The sequence below is a fragment of the Elgaria multicarinata genome, chromosome 1 (assembly GCF_023053635.1).
Source record: "Elgaria multicarinata webbii isolate HBS135686 ecotype San Diego chromosome 1, rElgMul1.1.pri, whole genome shotgun sequence".
NCBI classification, from domain to species: Eukaryota; Metazoa; Chordata; class Lepidosauria; order Squamata; family Anguidae; genus Elgaria; species Elgaria multicarinata.
The window spans coordinates 82,796,127-82,819,392 of NC_086171.1; the positions used below are offsets into that span (position 1 = coordinate 82,796,127).

General features: G+C 39.8%; 1 protein-coding gene across 5 annotated transcripts in view; it reads right to left on the reverse strand.

Moving 5' to 3' along the window:
- The window catches only part of LOC134401817 (poly(rC)-binding protein 3-like), a 355,457-nt gene that overhangs the window by 14,810 nt on the left and 317,381 nt on the right, over positions 1-23,266 (reverse strand). For 4 of the 5 annotated variants that reach the window (XM_063131119.1, XM_063131129.1, XM_063131092.1 and 1 more), the window contains 8 exons: positions 20,578-20,694; positions 16,208-16,339; positions 13,330-13,458; positions 11,774-11,917; positions 9,272-9,313; positions 8,705-8,780; positions 7,080-7,132; positions 4,285-4,454 (listed from right to left, as the gene is read on the reverse strand). In XM_063131119.1, the coding sequence (XP_062987189.1) occupies positions 4,285-4,454; positions 7,080-7,132; positions 8,705-8,780; positions 9,272-9,313; positions 11,774-11,917; positions 13,330-13,458; positions 16,208-16,339; positions 20,578-20,694 (863 nt within the window). Of the gene's footprint in view, positions 1-2,692; positions 3,126-4,284; positions 4,455-7,079; positions 7,133-8,704; positions 8,781-9,271; positions 9,314-11,773; positions 11,918-13,329; positions 13,459-16,207; positions 16,340-20,577; positions 20,695-23,266 lie in introns of those variants that run through there. The other variant, XM_063131110.1, reaches the window with a different exon arrangement.

Consider the following 23,266-nt stretch of genomic DNA (forward strand, 5'->3'; position numbering starts at 1 on the left):
TTTAGAGAAAATCTGCGCTGTTTCAATGTGATATGTTGAATGTAATATCCTGCTTTGTCCTGGTTTGCATGGTGACTGTTCTTAAGCCATGGCACATGCCAGCCACCATTTGCCTAATCCCCACCCAGGCGTGGCTTGTTGTGTTGTCTGAACCTGGGTGGCATGTCTTGTTGGAGGGGGAAACCATCCTCAGCTAACCTGGTTTTGCCCTCCAACAAGCCATGTTGCAAGTCAACATGACAAAGCGGAGATCATGCAAACAGGGTCAATTTGTTGTGGTTGAAAAACTCCCACACTTTTTTCCTCTTAAGACTGCAATCATGTACACATTTACTTGGGAGTAAGTCCCACTGTGCAGTGAGACTTTCTTCTGAGTAAAGAGGAATGGACTTGATGGATGGATGTTTCAATGAAAGAACAAGGTAGTTTACTGTTTCGGAAATACTTAAAATGCAAATGAGCTCAGGCCAGACATAGATGTTAAGGCTGTCAAAAATGGCAGTGCTGTGTTGATTTCTTGCCGCCACGTCTGTAACATATAGTACAACTGACAATGGGCAGGATCTAGCTCTGTTTTCCATGAGACAAAGGGACCTTTGAGAGGAAGAGATTTTCTCACAGAAAGTCTCTCCCGATTTTTAGGGATCCCCCTCCCCACAAACCAGAGACCACCCCATTCAGGAGGGTCTCATGAATCTCTGTGTAGTATTTTCAAGGGGTTGGAGGGTCTTCCCTAGGAAAAGGGAAGTCCAAGTTCAGGAATTGAAATTGGTGGTGGGTTTAATTCTCCCCTTCTGGTATGCAGTGGTCCCAATCTAAATTGGGGCCACAAATGCTTTAAAAGGAATGGTGGACGTAGTGGCTATGGAGTGCCCAAATGGTCAAATTTAGCTTGTTTGGAAGCTAGATTTTGTACCTTTGGTCCTCTGTAACTGCTACAGAGCACCGAAAGGGTTACATTTAGCTTGAAAACAAGCTAAACTTAATCTTTGTAGCACTCCGTAGTGCTACAGAGTGGCAAACTAGTAATTTTGGCACTTTGGGGGGCTGTGATATGGTATGCAATTAACAATATGCCGTTTGACCCTCAGTCTCTGGTTGCTTCTAGATGGAGTACTACCTAGTACTACCAATCTAAAGACATTGAGAATAGGGTGACCATATGAAAAGGAGGACAGGGCTCCTGTATCTTTAATAGGTGTATGGAAAAGGAAATTTCAGCAAATGTCATTTGTATTCATGCAGCACCTGGTGAAATCCCCTCTTCGTCACAGCAGTGAGGGTGTTCACTGGGATGCCTAGCTCTGCCCACATAAAACCGGTGTTAAAAGAACTGCATGGCTGCCAGTTAGCTACTGAGCCACCTACAAGGTTATGTTCTTATGCCCTAAACAACTTGGGACCAGGATACCTAGCAGACTGCCCTCTCTTATATACACCTAGACAACATTTACGATCGTCAGAGGAGGTCCTACTTGTCATTCCAAGACAAACAGAATGTCCTCACAAAGAATCTCGATGGCAGGCCTTCTCTGTAGTGGCACCCACCCTCTGGAAAACCCTCCCTCATGCGGTTCAGGAGGTGGGAAATGTAACATCCTTCAAACACCTCCTGAAAACATCTCTTTTTAGACAAGCTGTCCCTGGACTATAGCTTATTCTGGTTTCATATGACACCTTTAGTTTTAAATCTTGATTTTTGTATATTATGGTTTTCATTGTAAACTGCCCAGAGAGCCTTGACTGTTGGGCAGTATAAATATATAATAAATAAATAAGCAAGTTGCAGGAGCCCTGCCTAATGTGACCAGATACAAAAGAGGGCAGGGCTCCTGCAGTTTTAACCATTGTGATGAAGAGGGAATTTCACCAGGTACTGCATGCAAACAAATGACACCTGCTGAAATTCCCTTTTCTATACAGCTGTTAAAGGTACAGGAGCTCTGTCCTCCTTTTCATATGGCCTCCCTAATTGAGAAACTATTTTGGGGAGGGGGGTTGTGGAAAGGAAAAAGATGGCAGAAGCAGGAGGAAAACATGGGAGGTTACAAATGGAAGACAATGTTGTCTGGACACACACACACACACACCTGTTAAAATCCCACAAATGAGGCAGGGAGATTGCACAATAAAATCTCATCTCTAAGCACTCTCTATGTTTTTACAGTGCATAGAAAGGGGCAATACCTCTGTTGCTTAGGACAAGGTTTATATTGCTAGCCCCTCGGCCCATGCTTGCTCAATTCAAAGAAGCTCCCTTTTAAAATTAGTTCCCCGCCTGCGGAGGGCTTTGTGGGGCTTTGCTAGTTTTGATTGGATGATCACCGAGGGCATTCTTTCCAGGCTTTCAGAATAGCAGCTTTTCAGTTCCTCACCTGCCATGCTGAACCCACTAGAAATCACCACAGAAGTGATATGCAGTTTTCATAGCTTATGCAACCCTTTTGGTCTATTTGGCAAGACTCCCAAAATAGGGCTTGAATCCTATAAATTGACACAAGAGTGCTTCCTCAATCCCTGACAAATCGTTCTATGCGTAAAAAAATACCATGCTCACTGCTGAACTAAGCTGCTAAATTAGAATGGCTTCCTTCATTTACCCGTGTAACTTCTAGACATCATTCATTTACACATTCTCTTAAGATTCTTTATTTACAAATGGATGACATTTTATGAAGATACATTTGCCACATAGTAGTAGGTACATCGGACACTCATTTAAAAAATTGTATGCGATGGTTAGAAATGCCTTCCACCTAGAAATTCAAGAAGAAGAAAATACTTCTGGTTCTACAACATCCATAGTGTTGGCTTGCTGATCAGTTGTCTTCTTTGCAAAAGGGTATTAAATGATTTCTTAAATCCCATTCCATGATAACCATCAACAGAACTTCAAGAGTTTGCAAGCTTTTCTAAGTGAGTCGGAGACAGGTTTGTTTGCTGGAATACACTTTTATCTGGGAACAGCAAACTGCAGCTCCATTTTTTAATAAGTGCTTTATTGTATATTCATGCTTTAGTTGTCGGGAAGATTGTTATCTCCTGAGGTCCAGATGCAAGCCATGGGGTGTTTTGTGCAACTAAAAATGAAGGGGTCTATTCTCATCTCGATGTGTGGGGAATCCCTGAACACCAAGAGAAGAATATATCCTTAAGGGTTAAAAGGAGGGAACACATTTTTATTTGATCACAGGGCTTAAAGTATGGATTTATATTCACTATAAAGAAGGCAAATTGCAGCAGCTCAACAATGTTTTTCATTTGGAAACTGGCTAGCATTGAGACCTTGCACATCTATGCAGCCTCTGGTTTGGTTTGCATTTTTTCAATCTACTTCCTTAAACAAACCCATAAGGCTGTGCAGACCATTTTTTTCTTTGCCAACTGCATTCTCTTTTCTGTCAAATGCCAGGCAGTGCTCACTCCACACGATCCAAAAGGTGAACCCTGCAATCTTCTTACTACATCACTGATACTGATGTTATGACAACACTTTGAGTGTGCAGAGTTGTTCAAACTAGGAGCCTTGCGCAAAACACGGGACCACACTGCAGGAATCTTAGGTCATCTTAGCTTGTGCACCCCTTAACTGGTATCCCTCAAAATAGTGGGAGTCCTGAATGACACCATGAATTGCATATGCAGTTGGATTGGCTCTAGTGCCACATAAATTTTGGCTCTGTTGAAAAAGATGTTTGGCTGCTATAATCTGAATTTTCTGAACGATGGACCAATTTCATACATTTTCTTTTGTTTTAATGACAACATAAAATTTGGGAGATGGTAACTGAAGTGAGAGAGCGTATTAAAAATCTTGCACATATTTGAATTCTAGATATGGTCACAATTTAGAAGCTGAGCCGGAGAGCTTCACATTCAGCATGCTTTCTTTCAGTGCTGACAAAGCGCTAATTGAAACAAATAAACCGAGCCTCTTTCTAAATAGTCAGATATCTAATACCCAAGCTGAAATTTCCGGCTACCAAATTATATCAGCATTGCAATCTGCTTCATAACAAACTACTATTTTGCTCAGCAGAATGGACAGGGAGCAAGCTTCATTTGCACAGGGCATAATCTTCTAAGCAGTTCAGAACAGTGCTGCTGTTGTCTCTCCTAAGTTACACGGCGAGGCAGAGGTACTGCTGTGTTTATCAGTCAATGTTATTGGGGGGAAAAGCTCAGGCTAATCTACTGATTTCCATACAAAAAAATGGTGCAATTGTTGTGATACTGACCACTGAAGACTTCAAGGAGAGCATGACTTACAAAATGAGCACTTACCTTGCATTAATGAGGTACTGTGCTAGGCTGATGTTTGCAGGTGATCCTGTGATTGTTACTTGTCGTTCTGACGAACCTTCTGTGGCGTTCGCAATCTTGATCTGGGCTCCTGACATTTGCCTGATTTCATTTATCTTACTGCCTTGTCTGCCAATAATGCAACCTATTAGCTAGAGCAGGACAAAGACAGAACTGAGGTCAAGAGATAAAGGCAACAAAACAAAAAACAAAAAAACTCACAGGAGGGTCAGCATAACGTGGCTACAATTTGAGCATAGCAAGCAGATTTGGGGGACAATCAAAGGGTAGCAAATGGTCAGTTCTTCTGTGCAGCCCTTTGAATTTTCCTCTAAAATATCTTGGGGCGGATATGATTCAAGGATCTTTTTCAATATCTGGATATCTAAAACATGAACAGAATAGCTTCCACTTTTTCACTCAGCATGACATAGGATGATGGCACAGGAAAGTTACAGACATAGGAAAAGTTACAGACACAACCAAGATTCCTGCGGCACCATAAAGCCCCTCTGGGCCAGGACCAGTCCTCTATACATTGTGAGCACCTTGCCTATGGAGAGTCCCACCAGGTACCCCACCCCCACCCCGACTGTGGAATGATCACCCCACTGAGGTCTGCCTGACACCAACATTGTTATCTTTTTGGTACCAGGTTAAGACTTTCCTCTGCTCCCAGAAGTTTGACATTTGTGAACCGCCCAGAGAGCTTCGGCTATTGGGCTGTATAAAAATGTAATAAATAAATAAATAAAATATGATGGGGATTTTAATGTCAGTTGTTTGATCAGGTCTCTCCAACATATTGTAACTATTTATTTTAGCTGTTTTAAATTGTTTTTAAATTTTTGTATGTTTAAGGTTTTTAGATTATGTTTTTATGATGCTGTACATTGGGGTTGTAACTTTGTGAAAAGACCAGAGAGGTTTGGCTTTGGGGCAGTATAGAATGAAATAGATAAATGAAACGATCTATAAGAATAAAGTCTTCGAATGTGCAGTGCTGAAATGTATACAAGATAAGAATATTGTGAGGGAATTCCCTTTCCTGCAGAGTCAGGGTGTCATGCTGGGACTCTTATATGACTTTTTTAAAAAAAAGTTTTAAAATCCTTTTAACTCTTAAAAAAATCAGCAGAGATGTGTGTGTGTGTGTGTGTGTGTGTGTGTGTGTGTGTGTGTGTGTGAGAGAGAGAGAGAGAGAGAGAGAGAGAGAGAGAGAGAGATGTTGTTCTTATGTGCAGTAAGCCTGTGTGCACCAGTTGCTGGGGCACATGGGTGGGAGGGTGCCATTGCACCACGTCCTGCTTTGTTGGTCCCTGGCCAACGGCTGGTTGGCCCCTGTGTGAACAGAGTGCTGGACTAGGTGGACCCTCGGTCTGATCCAGCATCAGGGCTCTTCGTATGTTCTTATGTGTTTTGTGATTTGAGCCTTTGCACTTTTAATTACGGTTCAATTGTTTTTATTTGCTCAGATATATTGCAAGCTTCCCTGACAAGATAAAATTCCCCAATATACGTACATATTTTTAGACATCCTTTCTGGTCTCCGCACAGATTATTATCTCAGACCTATTTTTGGAATGAACCATATGAAAGAAAAAATAATCCACGTGCTTCTTGGTCCTTGCACGGATCAACATCGGCGCTGTTATCGCTGCTCAGATTATGCGATAAAATACATTCTTGTTTGAGTGGGAACCAATTTAGTGAAGTTGCTTCAACTGGCTCTTCTAATGAGCACTGAACAAGATAATCAACTTTTCAATAAGCTTTGTAACCTGGATTCCTTATCACATTTGAAGATTGTAGAGTGTTAGACCACGCTACAAACATTTTCCATGTCCTGTTTTCTCCAATAAACCTCTTCTTGTTGTGATGGCAGTTCTGTGTGGGTTCACTGTAGTCATGAGTTCTTGGGGAATTTGCCTAGCTGCAAATATATCATAGTGCTAATGTGTTACAGTGGTAAAACTAGCTGGAATTGCTTCCAGAAGGAAACAACATCTGCTCTATGTCTATAAGAAGCCAAGGTACCATCCTGTGTGCCCCAGGGCACTCGTAGCCTGGTTTATAAAGAACAGTTTTAGTTACCAACATTCCAGTTGAATTCCTTGGCAGATGTACGATCAAGATGTGTACATCACACACAGACACATGTATCAAGTTCTATATCAACTATATCAAGTTCTCAAGATGGTTTACATAAGAATAAAAGCAAATTCAAAATACCTACAGGAAAACAGGTGAACAACAAAATATATAAATGCAACATAAAAATAAGTAGCAAAGGGGCAGATTAAAAGGCAATTTAATAATAATAAAATAATGAAAGTATGTGTCAGGCAAGCCTCTCTGGGACAAGCATTCCATAGCTTTGGTGCCACCTTTCCCCAGTAGCTTTTCCCCAATAGCCACCTGCTACACCACATCCCATAGGGAAGACAAGCCAGTTTTGGTGCCAAAACCAGGCCTGGAACCTGATTGAAATGGATCTGATATGTTTGCAAATCACACTGACAGTGTCCCATGCTCATAAAACATGATGCCGGATGGATATTGAAACATGACGTTGATATTAGAAACTTCTGCTTCATCAGCTATGATTACATTAACACAGTCATAGATATTAACACAGCAGGGATCTCACACCTCCATGCATAGAAAAGAGTTATCAAGAACAAGAAACATTAACAGTGAAATCCTATGAGTTCCTATTCAGTGAGATTTACTCCCAAGTAAGTGTGCATAGAAGATTGCAACCTAAGTGCACTTACATCATTTGGAATAGTGAGCTCATGGGAACTGGTTGGAGTACTGGCATCTAATCCTAGATTTGAAGAACAAAAGGGGGGGAAAACCATTATGACCATCATTTTGAAATAGGGAAGAAATAGCGAAGAAAAATATTGAACATATTGAGCTCAACAGGAAAAAAAAAGGCAGAAATGCAGATATTAAAGCTATATGCTAATTGGAACTTAAAAAAAAGACCTTACATCCACCAATATAACAAAAGAGTATCTATAATGCTATTAAAAAGTAAAATAGGAAATGATTGATTTCACTTAGCAGTAAAATTTGAAATCGAACACTTTGTTGTCAAAAATGAATAGATGGCTCAAATTTGATCTGCCAGAAAATAAAAAGTGGAAATCTAAAGTCAACAAGAGTACATATAAAAACGGATAAAATATAAAAATACAGGGAGAAACTAGGCAAACTATAATGTTATATAGGGGATTAGTCAATTTGCAGGATATTGGAAAGAAGGCTGTTTTAAAGGGGGAAAGTAGAAAATACGATTAAGGTTGCAATACATTAGACTAAACTTGCTTAGGAAATGCAGTTGCTTAGGAGATGCAATTAATGCATTCACACTCAAAATGACAGATTCACACAGTCAAAAATAGTACAAGGAACAGATTCAGGAGAAGCATGTTAATGAAAAAAATAAGGAAAAGAGACTTTAATGCTTCTTACAGAATTTGTTTTATCAGATACACCTTATATCAATGCCAGTTTACTTTGTCCATCTTAATTTTTTTAGGCACTGAGTCAAAAACTTAGTTCATTGTTTTTTTCTTTTTGCATAACCAATGAATTATAAGCTTAAATGAGTTTATACTTAATTATAACTAAATTAGACTATATCTGTTCTCTCATAATCTGTAAGTTCCATGTCAACGGATTTGTTGAATATTGTGTGCTCAATTCAGCCTCTTACAAAAGTTTAGATGTATGTGATAAAAATGTTATTACTTGCCATTCAAAGTATGTACCAGTGTGCAAAGCTTGCATTTGAAAACAACTGAGATCGATTGTTCTACTGAAACAAATTTTGCTATGTGGCAAAATGAAGTGTCTATCAAAAATATTTGTAATTACTTCTAACTGTCCTTTATTAAGAAAAGATCCCAGTGGTTGACATGGGCATTTTGCTCAGTCATTAAGAAAGAAGAAGGTATTCCAATTAATATAATCATAGAGACATTCAATAAGAACTTGAATTTGGACAAAATAAGACATATTTTGACCCTATTCTCTATGATGCACTATATTTAATTCCAGATTTTTGAAAAACAAATGTCCACATTTAGCTATCCAAAACTTCAGGCACATAGCACATCCTTTGTGGTCCGTAATAACATTTGATGCCTAGATGGTAAAACTGAGGTAAAGCACAAGAAAACCAGAACAAAGCAAAAATGTTTATTAATGACAAAAGAAATCTTATATAGGGAGCCATAGGAGGGGAAAACATAACAACAACGAAGATGAATGTGTAAAAACAAAAGGAGCATTGGCCATTTACCACATTTAGTGATCCAAATGTTGCAATGACCATGGGAAACAAAGCTGTTAAGAAGAAGGACATCCCCAGGGAGTCATGGGTACGTACCAGGGAAACCAGGGGTGGTCTGCCCAAGGGGAGTAAAGGGGGGATGCTGCATAGCCAACTGGTGAAGCTTGGTCAACTGCAGGGCAGGATGGGAAATTAGAACTAACCAATCAAATGGAATTATTTCAGAGTAGAGAAAACCATCTTAACATGTTTCAAAACTGGATTAATTAAAATTAAATAAAAAAGATTCTAAATCATTCATTCTATTCTACAATATAGAAAAAAAATAAGTTAAAATGACATTGGTACTGTTATTACATGTAAATGGCTACTGGTACTATCTTTTAACTACTGTTCTGTATAATTACACTTTAAAAACTCAAATATATAACATGCGAAAAAGAAAAAGAAAAAAAAGAAGGTAATTTGTATCTGGGCCACTGTACTTTCTAGCAACTCTTGTACAAAATTAGCTGATATAGCTATCATTTGGCTAAATGTTACACCATTAAGGAGTGGCATCTGTGGATGTTTCCCTAATATTTAAATACCCAGAAAGTAAATGCTGCCCAGAACAAATAGAAGAGAGAACAGAAAAAAGTATTTTACATGCGTTGGACTCACGTCTGGATGAGGGATGGCATACTGTCCCTGAATTGTAAATGCCTACAAATGACAAAGACAGATTAAAGTTCCTCAGTACTCAGGTTTCAAAACAGGTGGTGCTTTGCCATCATTTTCAGGTGTGCTTGTTTTAAAATTATAAATACAAAAGGTGCAGTTCAATCCCCAAGTGCCACAATCCAGAGCATCTGGGATGCCCAACTCTTGGTTATGGCCAATGGGATCTTTTTCTCCGAAAAACATCTGCTTTTGGAAGTCCCCTCAATTTCAAATATGATTTCTCACGCAAATGGAGTGGGGTAGAGGGGTCGAAATGCCCGCCCTCCTCCACTGTAAGACCATTATGTCCAGGATCTAAATTACTTAACCGCACCACTGCAATATTCTGTTTGCTTAATTATTCAAAATTCCCGAATTACGTTGTTTGAACTGTTTCCATATTATATTTTTTCTAGTACATTAAATTGCAATTCCATTGCAATTTGGTCTCCCTTTGCTCAGTCAGATTTGACATTTGAACGTATTTCCTTTCTTGCAGTGGATTTAACTGATTTGGTTAGCTGTGTTTCATAATTATTGAATCCATTACTGCAATCCAGATGGTACATGTGGTATCTACTATACTAGAGATTAGAATATAATATGACTGAAACCAAATTTCATTTTGACTGAAGTATTATTTCAAACTACTTTACTACGTAGAATCCTGTTAGACTGGATTCTTTGCAACTCCTATAAAGCTCTATATGGTTCGGGTCCAGGTTATTTGAAAGGACATATTCTCCCTTATGAGCCTGCCCGTGCTTTGAGATCTTCTGGAGAAGCCCTTCTTTCAGTCCCACCTTCTTCACAGGCACGCTTGGTGGGAACATGGGAGAGGGCCTTCTCGGTGGCTGCTCCGGTGTTCTGGAACTCTCTCCCCGGGGAAGCTAGGCTGGCTCCCTCCTTGATGGGCTTTCGGAAGCAGGCTAAAACTTTTTTGTTCAAGCAGGCCTTTGGAGAATAATCCAGCCCTCCATCTATGTTAATGTCTTATAATTTTGTTGTGTATTTTTTTAATTGTTTATGGTTTTGTTTCCCTCCCCCCCATGTATATTTTAAACTTTGTAAGGCCGCCTTGAGGCCCAGCATTGGGCAAAAGGTGGGATACAAATAAATATAATAATAATAATAATAATAATAATAATAATAATAATAATAACAACAACAACAACAACAACTCCAACCAAGTAAAAGAAACCATCCACTGCCCTCCACTGACAAAATAGTTACTGCTTTTTAGCCATATGCTACATATAGCAATACTTGCAAATGTTAATTTTCACCTAGCTATACACCGAGAGAAACTTCAGACATTACCTCACCACACAAAAGGAGATGCAACCCTCCAGACTTCCTTCTCTGCAAGAACGTTTGTCCAAAACACAACCTTCATAACACCTCCCCCATACAAATGTTTTGCATCTTGCACAACCCCCTCTCCCAGCACGAATCATTCAACATTCTGAGTGGGAACAGATAACAGGGCTGTGCCTTAGGGGTGGGCAACCTGGGCGGTCGCCCAAGACACCAGACTGACCTGAGGGAAGCCCCAAGCTGAGCTAAACGGGGTGCCAAGCTGAGCTGGAGTGGCAAAAAACAAGTGTCGGTAACCTTTCTTTCAAGGTTCTATGGGTAGTTTGTGTAATAAATACAATCTTCCTTCAATAAGCTTTAAAATATGTTTCTTTTTAAGTTCCACTTTGATGTCATTTGTGCTAGGTAAAAATCAGTGGAACGCACGTTTACTTTGAGGCAACGTTACCGAGCACTGTGAATACCATAAGTACTACATCAATAGTAATAAAATTAAGCTGTAAGGTATATGAAGTCAACTGGATACTTTTTTAATTTATAATTCTTCTTTATTATTTTTTAGAGAGAAAAATAATGGATATTCTAAAATACAGAATGCTTACCAAAAGATGGGAATGGCTACAAAACAAAACAAAATATTATAAGTAAAATCTGAGGTAGTTCTGCTGTGTTGCATAGTGCTCTGCCACTGCTCGGAATGTGGCTTTTCGAAATTCGGCTTGTGCAACTGAAGCACAGTGGCTGAGGGGTCAAGGTTTTGAGCAATGTCATTCTTGACGGACATCACACCTGGGAGGCCCTGCAAAATTGACTGGGGGGGGGGACCAAAGTAACTCCTTGCCCAGGGCACTATTTATCATAGTACTGACCCTGATTAATAATATGTGAAGGCCCAATTTAAAGTCTAGTTTACACATTGAACAGCCAAGGATCCCATATGCATTGGTGATCGATTTGGCATATTCTCAACTTCCCCCCTCCAAACTGTATGTCACAACTTGTTCCAGATGTGGCTCCCTACTTATTTTTTAGGAGAGAGGAATATGGAAACAGGTATGTGGTGTATTTACACATACTACATCTGTATTACTAGAAAAACAATCAATACTATACCAGACAGAAAAGAAGTAAAAGTTGAAAACTAACAGGCGCTGTCTGCGGTTGAGCCAAGACGGTGTGGTTTCCAGCTGAAGCCAAAATGGTGTCTGCTCTTACCTGGCCACCTGCAAAAATTATGGGTGCAGAGGCAGGTTTGGGGCGGTAAGGAATGGTGGCACCTTTGGGTGGAGACTAAAGATAAAACATAAAGCAATAAAAGAAAGTAAACAGCTAACATGCATCAAATTTGGTTACTTGCAAACTATCATTATGATATGGACAACCATAAAAATGTTATAGTGAAACACGCAAAACATGACTGATATATTGATTTTAATGCCTGATTTGTATTTACAGCCAGACATGGCAATATGGTATGTATATATATTAATTATACGCGAGTGACAAATGTCCCTGGGATCTAGCATCAGGTTAGGCCAGGCATGGGCAAGTTCTGGCCCTCCTCACATTTGGGCCTACAATTTTCACCAACCCTAACCAGCATAGCCAAAGGTGAGGGATAATGGGAGTTATAGGCCCAAGTATCTGGAGGGCCAAAAGTTGTCCACCCAAGTTAGGCAGTCTGAAGACCAGAGGCCGACATCATTTATTGACATATGTCCTGAGGTCTATAAATCCTACCAGCAGCACTGGCTCCCAGTGGCTCCCAGATCCCAATGTTCCTGATTATAGCGGTGCTTGTTCCTCCCTCTTGCTCTGAGGTTATTGTCACACCCTTGTGGCTTCTCCTGCCTGTGAACAGAACTGCTAGCAGGAACACTGGGACTTGTAATTCTTGAGAGACCATGTGCCATTTCTCCATTTTTAAAATTCCAAGTCCTAGAGTGTCCTGTATCTACCTAGCGCTGGCTGCGGGTTTTGTGGGCCCTTGGGCACCGGTGCCCCATCAGCCCCACTGTCACTGCTCCCAGCTTCATTGCATCTCCCTTTATAAAATCCTGTCTTTCTCTCCTTTACTCTTATCAGAAGCTTTCATTCTCTCTTCCTTGCCCCACATTGCACCTCCTTTCCTGACTTGCCCCATCTCAATGATGGCTCCCTAACATACTCTTCTCCTCCAACTTCATTGGGACTGCCAACCATTAGCTTATTATTATTATTACCTTGATCTCTGCCCCACCAGCCTCAATGGGCACCAGCTGCCACTGCTAAAAACTTAGAGCAATGATGGAGTCTTAAATGCAGGGAATTTATGTTTTAGGACTTTCTTCTCTGTCAGAATATGTCTTTGTCCATCTACCTATTATAGCTACCGATTTGTCTGATTTTCCTGAATTTGTCATGACGATGATGACAATACAGATCAATTGTCTGATGAGTCAATACAATTATACCGCAACATTTTACAATTGGCAATAACTTAATAACTCAAAGGAAATACTAACCATGAAAACTGTGAGCTCAGTCAAAGGGATTTACACACCATAATATATTTATGGGTCTTTCAGTGAGGTGCTCAGTACTATTGCTTCAAGACCTGGAACATTCTCAATCACAAGTTACTGGGATTTGAAGGAGAGCCTGTAACCAAAACTCTTGAACATCATAATAATGTTTGTCAATATTATGGAACTGTATCCTACCTCTAACATAACCACGCATATTTGCTTTACACACTGAATAATGGCATCAGGAGTACCCGATATAGTTACGGCACGTTCCGTGGAGTTTGGTAACATATCTCCTGCAACTTGGACTTGGGCCCCTGTGGACTTCAAGATATACAGCGGTGTTACAAGAAATACACATTTCACTGTATCATTCAAACATTTCACTCACTAGTGTCAAGATATAATATTTCACAAAATGGCTACCTCTAGTACGTCTACTATGATAAAGTAGCACTATCGCTACAAGTCAATTGTTGGTACACAAAAAAGTAACAGCTGTTTAAGCTTAAATCTCTCCATTAATTTCTCTAGGATAAGTCAAACTCAGTTAGGACTATGTCTGGGCCTTGGAACATGGATTAAATTGTTCCTGTGCAGCTTAGAAATTGTGTGGGGTGGTCTATCATGGCAGGGTATTGAGTTGACTCTCCCGCGTTGTACTTCACAGGACGGTATCCAAGTGTATCATTCCACCAGCACAAATGACATTCAAGCTACGTTCAAACTATGTTCAAGAGGAGAATCCAACTAAAGTTACATTGTGCGAGTCCGTTTGGGCAAGTGGTTCTGCAATGTGTTTATGCAACCCATTTCACAGTGGGTTGCATAAGCACTTGTGCAACAGAAAGATTCAGTGCAGAATATACTGTTGGATACTGCCATTTTGCACGTAGCCATGAAAAGTTCCAGAATAGCTGTCATTGTCACCTCTTTCTCATTGAAATTCTTTGTTGTTGGAGTAACCAGACCTTGATTTAAACAGAAACTTTTATTTTTAAAATGTAGCCTACTGATTTATATACTACATTTGTAGTACTACAAACACATTTGTAGCTTAGGTTAAAACACATGTGGTTATCCTATTATATCTTCACATTTACCTTTTGAGGTAAGTTACGCTGAGAGACAATGGCTTACACGAGGTCAGCCACTGAGGTTTATGGACGCTTAGAGATCTGAACTCAGGTATCCTACATCCAAGTACAATATTCTGTTCATTTATTTATTTACCACATTTCTATATTGCCCAATAGCCAGAGTCCTCAACATGGGTTCTCAAGATCAGTTGAATGCTATGGATTTAAATGCTATGTAGAACCAGAAAACAAAATATGTATGACAAATCCATCAACATTGTAGTATACCGTTATTGCAGATGCTACATGATTTTCTGTGAGTCTTTAATCTTTCCTTTTCCATGATTTATTGTGTCCTCAGTTTTCATATTTAGCTCAAAGAGTAATTAAGACTAAGATTCTTACAAATCATTAAGGTAGTAATTAAAAATAGCTGCTGGTGCCTGAAAACTTTTAGCTCTCGAAATGAACACGATTCCTTGATGGGTGATTCTTCATGGTTTGATAGCTACATTTCATCATGAGATTTGGGGCTGCACTTCACTTTGGAGCATTTCATACTGCAATAAAAAATAACGTCCAAATAATGGTTGGTGTTCACTACGTATCTGAGTACAATCGGTTGTGATTAACTCCAACAGGCAATGAGCCAGTGGTATTTCCTACCACCTCTTCAGACTAATTATTCTAGCATACAAGAAGACATGGAAACAAATTATTGTCAAGCCCTGTCTGGCAGCCCCCAAGACCCCCAGCATCTGCCACTGCTAAAAAAAACCCTGCTCCGCACACATTATATTAGGGGAAATGCCTGACTGATGGAGAGGGGTATGAAAGCCTCAACCATCTAAAACCACCAGGGATTCTTCCATCATTGCTGCTTTTGGTACCTGCCCGCTAGGAAACCCGGCCATCGCCTCCATTGGAGGATTTTCAAACACTTTTAAAACTGCATTCCAGGGGACTCCCGAATTTCTTGGAAGTTGTCTGAGGTTCCTTGTCAAGAAGACTAGTCATGGTATGGAAGCTTGCCTAGAAAATATTTGTGTTTTCAGCACAGGTTTTGTTCACAACACTGAGTGGCTACAAAGTTAAGGAAATAATGCAATTGTTCATACATTCCCTGAATTTGGGATCAACTGAGTCAGCCCATGTATATTTTCTTTTTCCAAAAAAACGTACCTGAACTGAAGTTTTTAACGAGCTATGGTATGTCCCCTTGACTGTATGTACTTTCAAAACTGCTGAAATTATCAATCCTGTTGTTACCTCCGAAACACTCATTATTATTATTGTTTTGTGTATGTTATCTTTATTTATTTTAGATATCAGGCCACTGAAGAAGATCGCAAGTTGAAATGTGTTTGGCCTTCACTCACAGATATTGTGGAGCAGCTTTATTATTGTATTACTGTTGTCTGTATGCTTATTATTTTTGTGTGTATGCCTCTAAAAAGTGTTCCACATTTTATTCCATACTTCTTTATTGCGATCCATAGATCCATGAAAAAACAAGAATCAAACATGAAACATCATACAGTTAGAGCTGTTATCAACTTTCGTCTAATACACAGAGAGCTCTAATCCTGGCTGCCACTGTAAGAAATTTAGCAACAGCCAAAGTTACCTTTGAGGACTTATCTTCCAACAGAAATTTTTTATTCCTTTTTTATATATACTGTATATAAAAGATGGTTTTTGCTATAAGTTTATTGTTTCATTATTTCCTTAACTTTGTAGCCACTCATTGTTTAACTTTTGGTTAAGGTGAGCACCTGTTGTTCATACGTTTCTGTTCACAGCACACCAGCGCATCCCATAATAAGCTCCAGAATCTTCCGCAATGTACAGGGGTTCCATGACAATGTACAGGGGCTCCATGAAAGATGTGTAGCAGTCTTCAACAGAGAAGTCAATGTGGAAAGGCTTCTCTGGAGGGAAAACCTTTGAAAACCACTGTGCTAAACAGTGCAGATCTTGGTCAGCTGGCTTACCTCCCTGATTTCTTTGATTTTGGATCCTCCTTTGCCTATAAGGGATCCACACTGGCTGGCAGGGACTACAAGTCGCAGCGTTACAGGCGGCTTGCTTGTCACCGTGCTGTTTGTCATTGAAGCATTGATATCCTGTAAGAACAACGTCATCAAGAATAAGGATTCATTGTTATACTTGAAATTTCAAAGGGTCAGCCAAAGTGTTTGAACAGGGGTCCCCCACCATGCTGCCAGTCAGGTCCACCAACGGTACCCACAAAACTCTGCGATCCCTGCCCCCCTCTCTATCTATATTTAAAATAAAAGCCTTGTAAAATGTTAGGGTTTCTCACCCACCCCTAGCCTAGAAACCCACTGACTCCATCTTACATCCAGCTCTATGGAAACAGCAACATAAATGGATACAGGAAAACATACTAGTTATAGCAAATGTGGTGTATGGTCTGTGAAAGGTTAAAAGAGGATTGGTTGTAGCACCATGTACATTGATGGTGCTATATAAATAAATAAATAATAATAATAATAATAATAATAACCCCCATAACTCAGTGGCTGGGATTTATATTCTGTGTTCTTCTCCTCGCTTCAGTCAGTCATGTGTTTGTGAGCCTCAGGGCCAGTTATATTTGTTACCCTTAATAAAGCTGTTCAATTGTTCTCTTGAAGCCTGCGGTGGTGAATGGTCAACAGACAGGTGTGCAACCATGTGAGTAATTGCACAGGGGACCGTACTACTACTACTACTAATAATAATAATAATTTACAAAAATACTATAACGATCCAACTTAAATTTTGTCTTCAAAACTAAATAAAAACTTAGAAGTGATGTTAAGATCACTTCCACCCTACTTCCTCATGCAACATAGATCATACGTCATAGATCTTACAAGATGGACAGCTCACTCCACATTGTAAAAAATGTCTCAATTTCTAAAGCCCTGGGACTTGAGAAAAAAGGGAAGCATACTCTTGTTACGCACATAGTTTGTGCCTTGTACACTTATAGGATATGGTTGTTCAACAAGTTGTGGATCAATCTAAGAGCAAAATCATCCAGCCCATATTGTACTGTCTTGTCAACCAGGATATCATGGGAGACTCGGTCAAATGCTTTGCTGAAAACAAGACATACTATGTCCACAGTACCCACAATCTATCAGTCTATCAAAAACGGAAGTAAGTCTGACATGACCTATCCTTGATAAATTGCTGTCAGGTTGACCTGCAGTTTCCTGGATCTGCCTCCCGCACCTCACCCCTTGAAGATATGGACAACATTCGTCAATCTCTAGTCTTCTGGCCACCTAATGCCTTTTTGAAGAATTCTCAAAGATTAGAGTGAATGACTTTGAAATAACATGCTTATGTTCCTTTCGCACCATGAGGTGTAATTCATCTAGCCTTGGATCCATTTAAAGTGGCCAGCATTCTGCTCCAACTGCTAGTTGCTCTAGGATAGCAGAACACTGACACCTTTAAATGCTTCAATGCACTGGATATTGATGAGGCTGCTACGCTTTCCACAGCAGCCCATCTTCCTGTTGTGCCTTCTTTTACCAACAGGTTTCCAACTCTGCCCCATAGCATGTGAGGGCGGGCGGTGAATCAATGAGAGACAAGGGTGTGTGGGGATGCTGAAGCCTCAGAATATTTAGTAGAACAGAAACCATCTTTGAGTGATGTTGAGTCCATCCCACCGAGGAGCATTTTTGCACAGTCCATTAGATATATCAATAATATGGATTACATTGTCCACCATGCCCTGCAGTGTTCTTGATCAGTCATGTAAATACACACAAATATGCACTTGCCACCTAGTGAGGGGAACATGAAAAGGTCCCTGGAGAGGAGTGTGCCGTGCTTCTTTTTTCTGGTCCATCTACTGCAAGGATGGGCAACTTTTGGGAGTCCAGGGGGCATTTTCTGCCCTAGATGCCCCCCTCACATGCCTTGCTCCTGCAGCTGCTGCCAAGCTGATCAAATTTGGCGATGTCAAAAAGGAGTGGTGGCCAAAAAACCTGGCGGTTTGCTGTCAAATTTTAACAGTAAGCTGCAAAAGATTTTAAATGTGACGAATTTAGCCTGTTTTCAATCCAAGACCCTGTTTGGACAGCACGCAAAGCCACAGTGATGAAGCATTTTGAGCTAAACATTACAGTTTAGTGTGTTGCGTGAACCATTCCTAACCATGGTGGCTACATAACCACAGTTTAAACATACTCACTAACCATTTGCTGCAAAAGGGTTAGCGACCTAACCATGGCTTAGCATGTTGTCTGAACAGCCCCTAAGTGTATCACTTCAGGGCCTCCATTGTGGTCAATTCTTTTGCAGTTCTTTTACTACCACGCCACTGAATTTTGGTGACAAAGTAGCAGGGTTGCACAAGAGTACACGTGTTCCCCACCTCTGATCTACTGAACACTCTTCTCTTGTTTCTTTACAGTTTGGAAGGAAATAAAGTAGAAAAGAAATCCTAAACACTGGGAGTTGGTTATGCTATTGTCACCTCTCTCATAGCTGTACAAGGAAGCAAATTCTCTCCCTCCAAAAAACAGTAACTTGGTTAGTCCCTAAGGTGCCACAGGTGGTTTTTGGTTTTGCTACAACAAAGCAATGCTTTTGGATTCTGTCAACTTCGGACACATTTATACAGAATCTAACAGTGGAGGCTGGTGGCTGCAATGTCAGTGGGGCAGTGAATCCACTCTAGGTTTCAGTCAGAAGCAGTCAGAACTCTTTTAGAGATTGGACTGGTTCTGGCTGAAACATGGAGCTGCTTCACCACCCCACTGACATGGGTGGATAATTTTATTTTGTATGGTATGTTTCAAGCCCTACTGTCATTAAGCTGGCATAACAATCTAGGCTCTCAAACCATGGACTTCAAGGGTGGAGGAGGGCCCCCAAGTGCTGTGATTAATAACACTGCTGCTGAAAGACAAACAACGGCTGGGAGTTCTCTCTTCATCTTTCATCTCCTCAGCAGGAATTCTGCAAACAACAGCTGAAGGATGAAGCTGCTCAGTGGCTGCTCTTCGGGGAAATGCCCAAAATAACAAGGTGGGCTCTGTTGCCAGGCTATAAGAGTGGAAGATATTGGAGCAGGTGGATGGAGTAAGGTGGGGGTAATAGTAATGACAAAATAATCCCTCACATCCATTCAGGCCAGTCCACATTTTTTCATATGCAGCAATAGGACATATCAGCAATGGTGGGAGTCTGGAGATCTCAGGAGGTAACATTAATTTAAAAATGGGGGCGGTATTAAAAACTGTACTGCATTAAATGGAAAAATTTGGGAAGTGCAAATCCCCCATCTGAAATCAAAAATTATTTTTTTGCTTCTCACCAACCCCCTCAGATATAAATAAGCAAATAATAACTATTTCTCTCAGGCAAGAACCTCCAAGTTCACCTTAAACATTTGGCTTTAGCTGGAATTCAACAGACACATTTGCCCAAGTCTGATCAACTTTGCCAACTGCCTCCACCAATCGTGCACTCCCACTAACAAAGTTTTTGCTGGTGAAAGGAAGACGATAACCACAGCACAATTTGGTCCTGCATTCAGGTTTCCTCTGGCTTCCAGGCAGGGATGGACTGGAACTCAACTGAGCAATTTCACCAGGCATATCAAAATTCTTTCCTCTAAATTTCCTCAGCTGTTTTTCCTGAGAAGGGACCTCCAAATTCACCACCAAATTGCACCTAGAGCCGATATAGCATAAGGGCTAAGAGGCAGAAAGTCCCTAGTTCAAATTTGCCTGTGCCATGAACTCACTAGGTGATCTTATGCAAGCTACTCACTCTCAGCCTCAGGCCTCCCCATCTGAAAGACGGCAAATAACACTGTTTAACATACAGGGCAGCTGTAAAGATTATAACCAGATAAAAGCATGTGAAAAGCTTTGAACACTTGAAAGTGCTGTGCAAAAGTATTATACATACATTTTGAAATGGGGACTCCATTGGAAAAAAATATGGCAATGTCTGGTGGAAAAATTTGCCACGATTTCTGAGTCATATGCTATTCAGAGTAAAAATTATAGAATTATTATTTTCAGTTCGAATCCAAAATTGGAGATGAAGTATAAAAGTTTTATTTCTCTCTACTACTAGCATGCATTACTAGAATGCACTGATTTCCCCCAAGGAATACACAGAGGGAAAGAAATGATTAAACAACATGCAAGTAGCCTATTCTTTCTCTTCTGTTGTTACTGCTGAGAGCATTCATAAAAAAATAAAGTCACTTAAACTTTTTACTTAACGGCAGTGAAAGAAATTCTGTAGTAAAGCAAGCACGAGGAAATTAAAATAATATTTACAGTATAGCTTGAGATAAAAGGAATTTCCATTTACTTACTTCTTCAAATTTTAGTGCAATCATAGAAAAAGCCTTGAAAATTGCATCAGTTGGGCCTGTTATCGTCACAATTCTTTCTGGACAGGAGCCTTCTGAGATGTTGATTCGAGCTCCGCTCTGTGAAAATTGACAGTTTTTCCAAAACGTATATTTGCCCCACCTTTCCACCAGACCTGACTTGAAAGATTATTAATTGTTATCTAATTTGGTACAGCTCTCCCACAACATGCACATGAGGATATTGTAACTAGGATTAACTGAAGAAAAGGCTAACTGATTTAACTTTTGTAAACCGCCCAGAGAGCTTCGGCTATGGGGCGGTATATAAATGTAATAAAATAAATAAATAAATAAATAAAGAAAGAAAGAAAGAAAGAAAGAAAGAATAAGTAGGAGAAGGGTCAGGTACAGAACTACTGGGTGGCTGGAATCTAGGCTAAATCTTTTTAAATCTGGAATTGTAATGAACACAAGGCACAACAATGCTAATTCATTCACAGCATGAAGAGAAGAGAACTATCAGTGCTCCCTCCCAGCACAGCCTGAACTGAAACATTGTGGCCATGATCCAAAGAGCCCCATGATATGCTTATGGGCTTTCTAGGCACATATTTTCCCTTCCAGATGCAGCCACTTGTGTTACAGCAGAGGCCAGTCTGGAAAGCCCCCTGATCTTCAAAGGGTTTTTTCAGGGGATGTGAAAGTTTTGTGAACCTCCCAGAGAACTTTGGTTACGGGGCGGTATAGAAATATACCGTATTTCTTCAATTCTAAGACACACTTCCCCCCCCCCCATATAAACATCTTTAAAAACGGGGTGCGTCTTAGAATTGCAGGCGTGTCTTAGGGTTTTTTTTTTTCTGTTGGTGGTCCTGAAATTAGTGTGCGTCTTACAATCGATGGCGTCTTACAATCGAAAGAAATACGGTAATGAAAGAAATGATTGAGTGGAAGGCCTCCCCACGAAACCCCTCACATGTATATCAAAACTCATGTGCAATACCTGATACCAAGGAGTCTATAAATCAAATTTATATGACATGTATTTATGGCCTAAATGTTCAAAACATATTGAAACTATTGTTGCACTTAATAAAACTGCTTCCTGTGTTTTCTGGAATCAACCCCTTGGAATGGATATGCAGTGCCATCTTCGCATGCCATTTCAAGAACACAAATTCCATAAAATGAAACATAATCTTGTGCTGAATTTGACAAACAGACTGAATGCTGAAGTTAAGTTATTTTAACATCTTAGACAGAAAGATTTTTCCCTGCAAGGGGAAAATTAGAGGGTAAAATAAGAATAAGAATAAATAATAAATAAGACAATGTAATGTATTACCAGATTAATAGCTATGCAATAGGAAAGTTGAACTGATTTTGATACATTTGTCAAGTCTGATATATGACTGCACCTTTATTAGAAATATTGAATATTGAATGAACCATTAATAAAACAGGAATGAAACTGATGTTGCCATTAACATTAGGATTAGCTGCATTTTGCTTTGATGCTTTAGTAGCATTTTCATTTGAGGATGACAAAAAGCCCTAAATTATGCTTGCTTGGAAGCAAGTACCTCTGATTAAACCTGAGTACTTATGACTTGTAACTTGTCAGCCTGCTTGTGCTATGCCCCAAAACACCACTGAATTCAGCAGGTAATAGAGCAGCCATAATAATCTAAAGTGGGTGACCAGAATGGAAAAACCTAACTCTGTGCAGGATGCTTAGAATTTTGCTGAAGACCTTGGCATCTTAGTTGATAAGATTTGATGATGAGGAAGTCCCATGTGCAATAAGGTGCTGAGATATGTCAAAATGACCTGTGGAGAAATCTGCACGAAAAGTAGGATCCTAGTTACACTCCTTTATAGATATGCTTTGCAGTTCACACAAGTAATTCAATTGATATAATAGTTTAAAAAAACCTGGTCCTGTGTCTGATCAGTATTTATTTATTTATTGCACTTTATACCGCTGAATAGCTGAAGCTCTCTGGGCAGTTCACAAAAGTTAAAAACATCAGATGCAAATCAAACAGTATAAAACAAACAATAGTATAAAAACACAATAAAAATAATATATAAAAGCACAACCAGGGTAAAACTGAGCAGCGATGGAGAGATTTATACAGATTTAAAATACTGATTTAAAATACAGATTCAAAACAGCAAGGTTAAAAGACTACAATGATAAACTATTAAAATACTGGGAGAACAAGAAGATCTTCATCTGGCACTGAAAAGAGTATAACGTAGGTGCCAGGCGAATTTCTCTAGGGAGCTCATTCCACAGTCGGGGTGCCACAGCAGAGAAGGCCCTCTTCCTGGTAGCCACCTGCCTTACTTACTTTGGCAGGGGCTCACAGACAAGGGCCCCTGAGAATGATCTTAGGGCCCAGCAGGCAAATATAAAGATGTTCTGGGCCAATTACACTTACTTTCCTCTTTCTTTCTTTCTTTTTTTGTATACTTTTGGATATATATATATATATATATATATATATATATATATATATATATATATTTAAAAAACGGTACAGCTCAGCCAGAGTAAATAAAATTGCTAGAAAACATAGAAATGCCTTGTGAAAACTAGGTGGGCAGGTGGAAGTTAGTACATACAGTACCTCTCCCCTCACCCAACTCAGCTTCTCTCTTTCCCCCCTCATTGTTTTGTCTC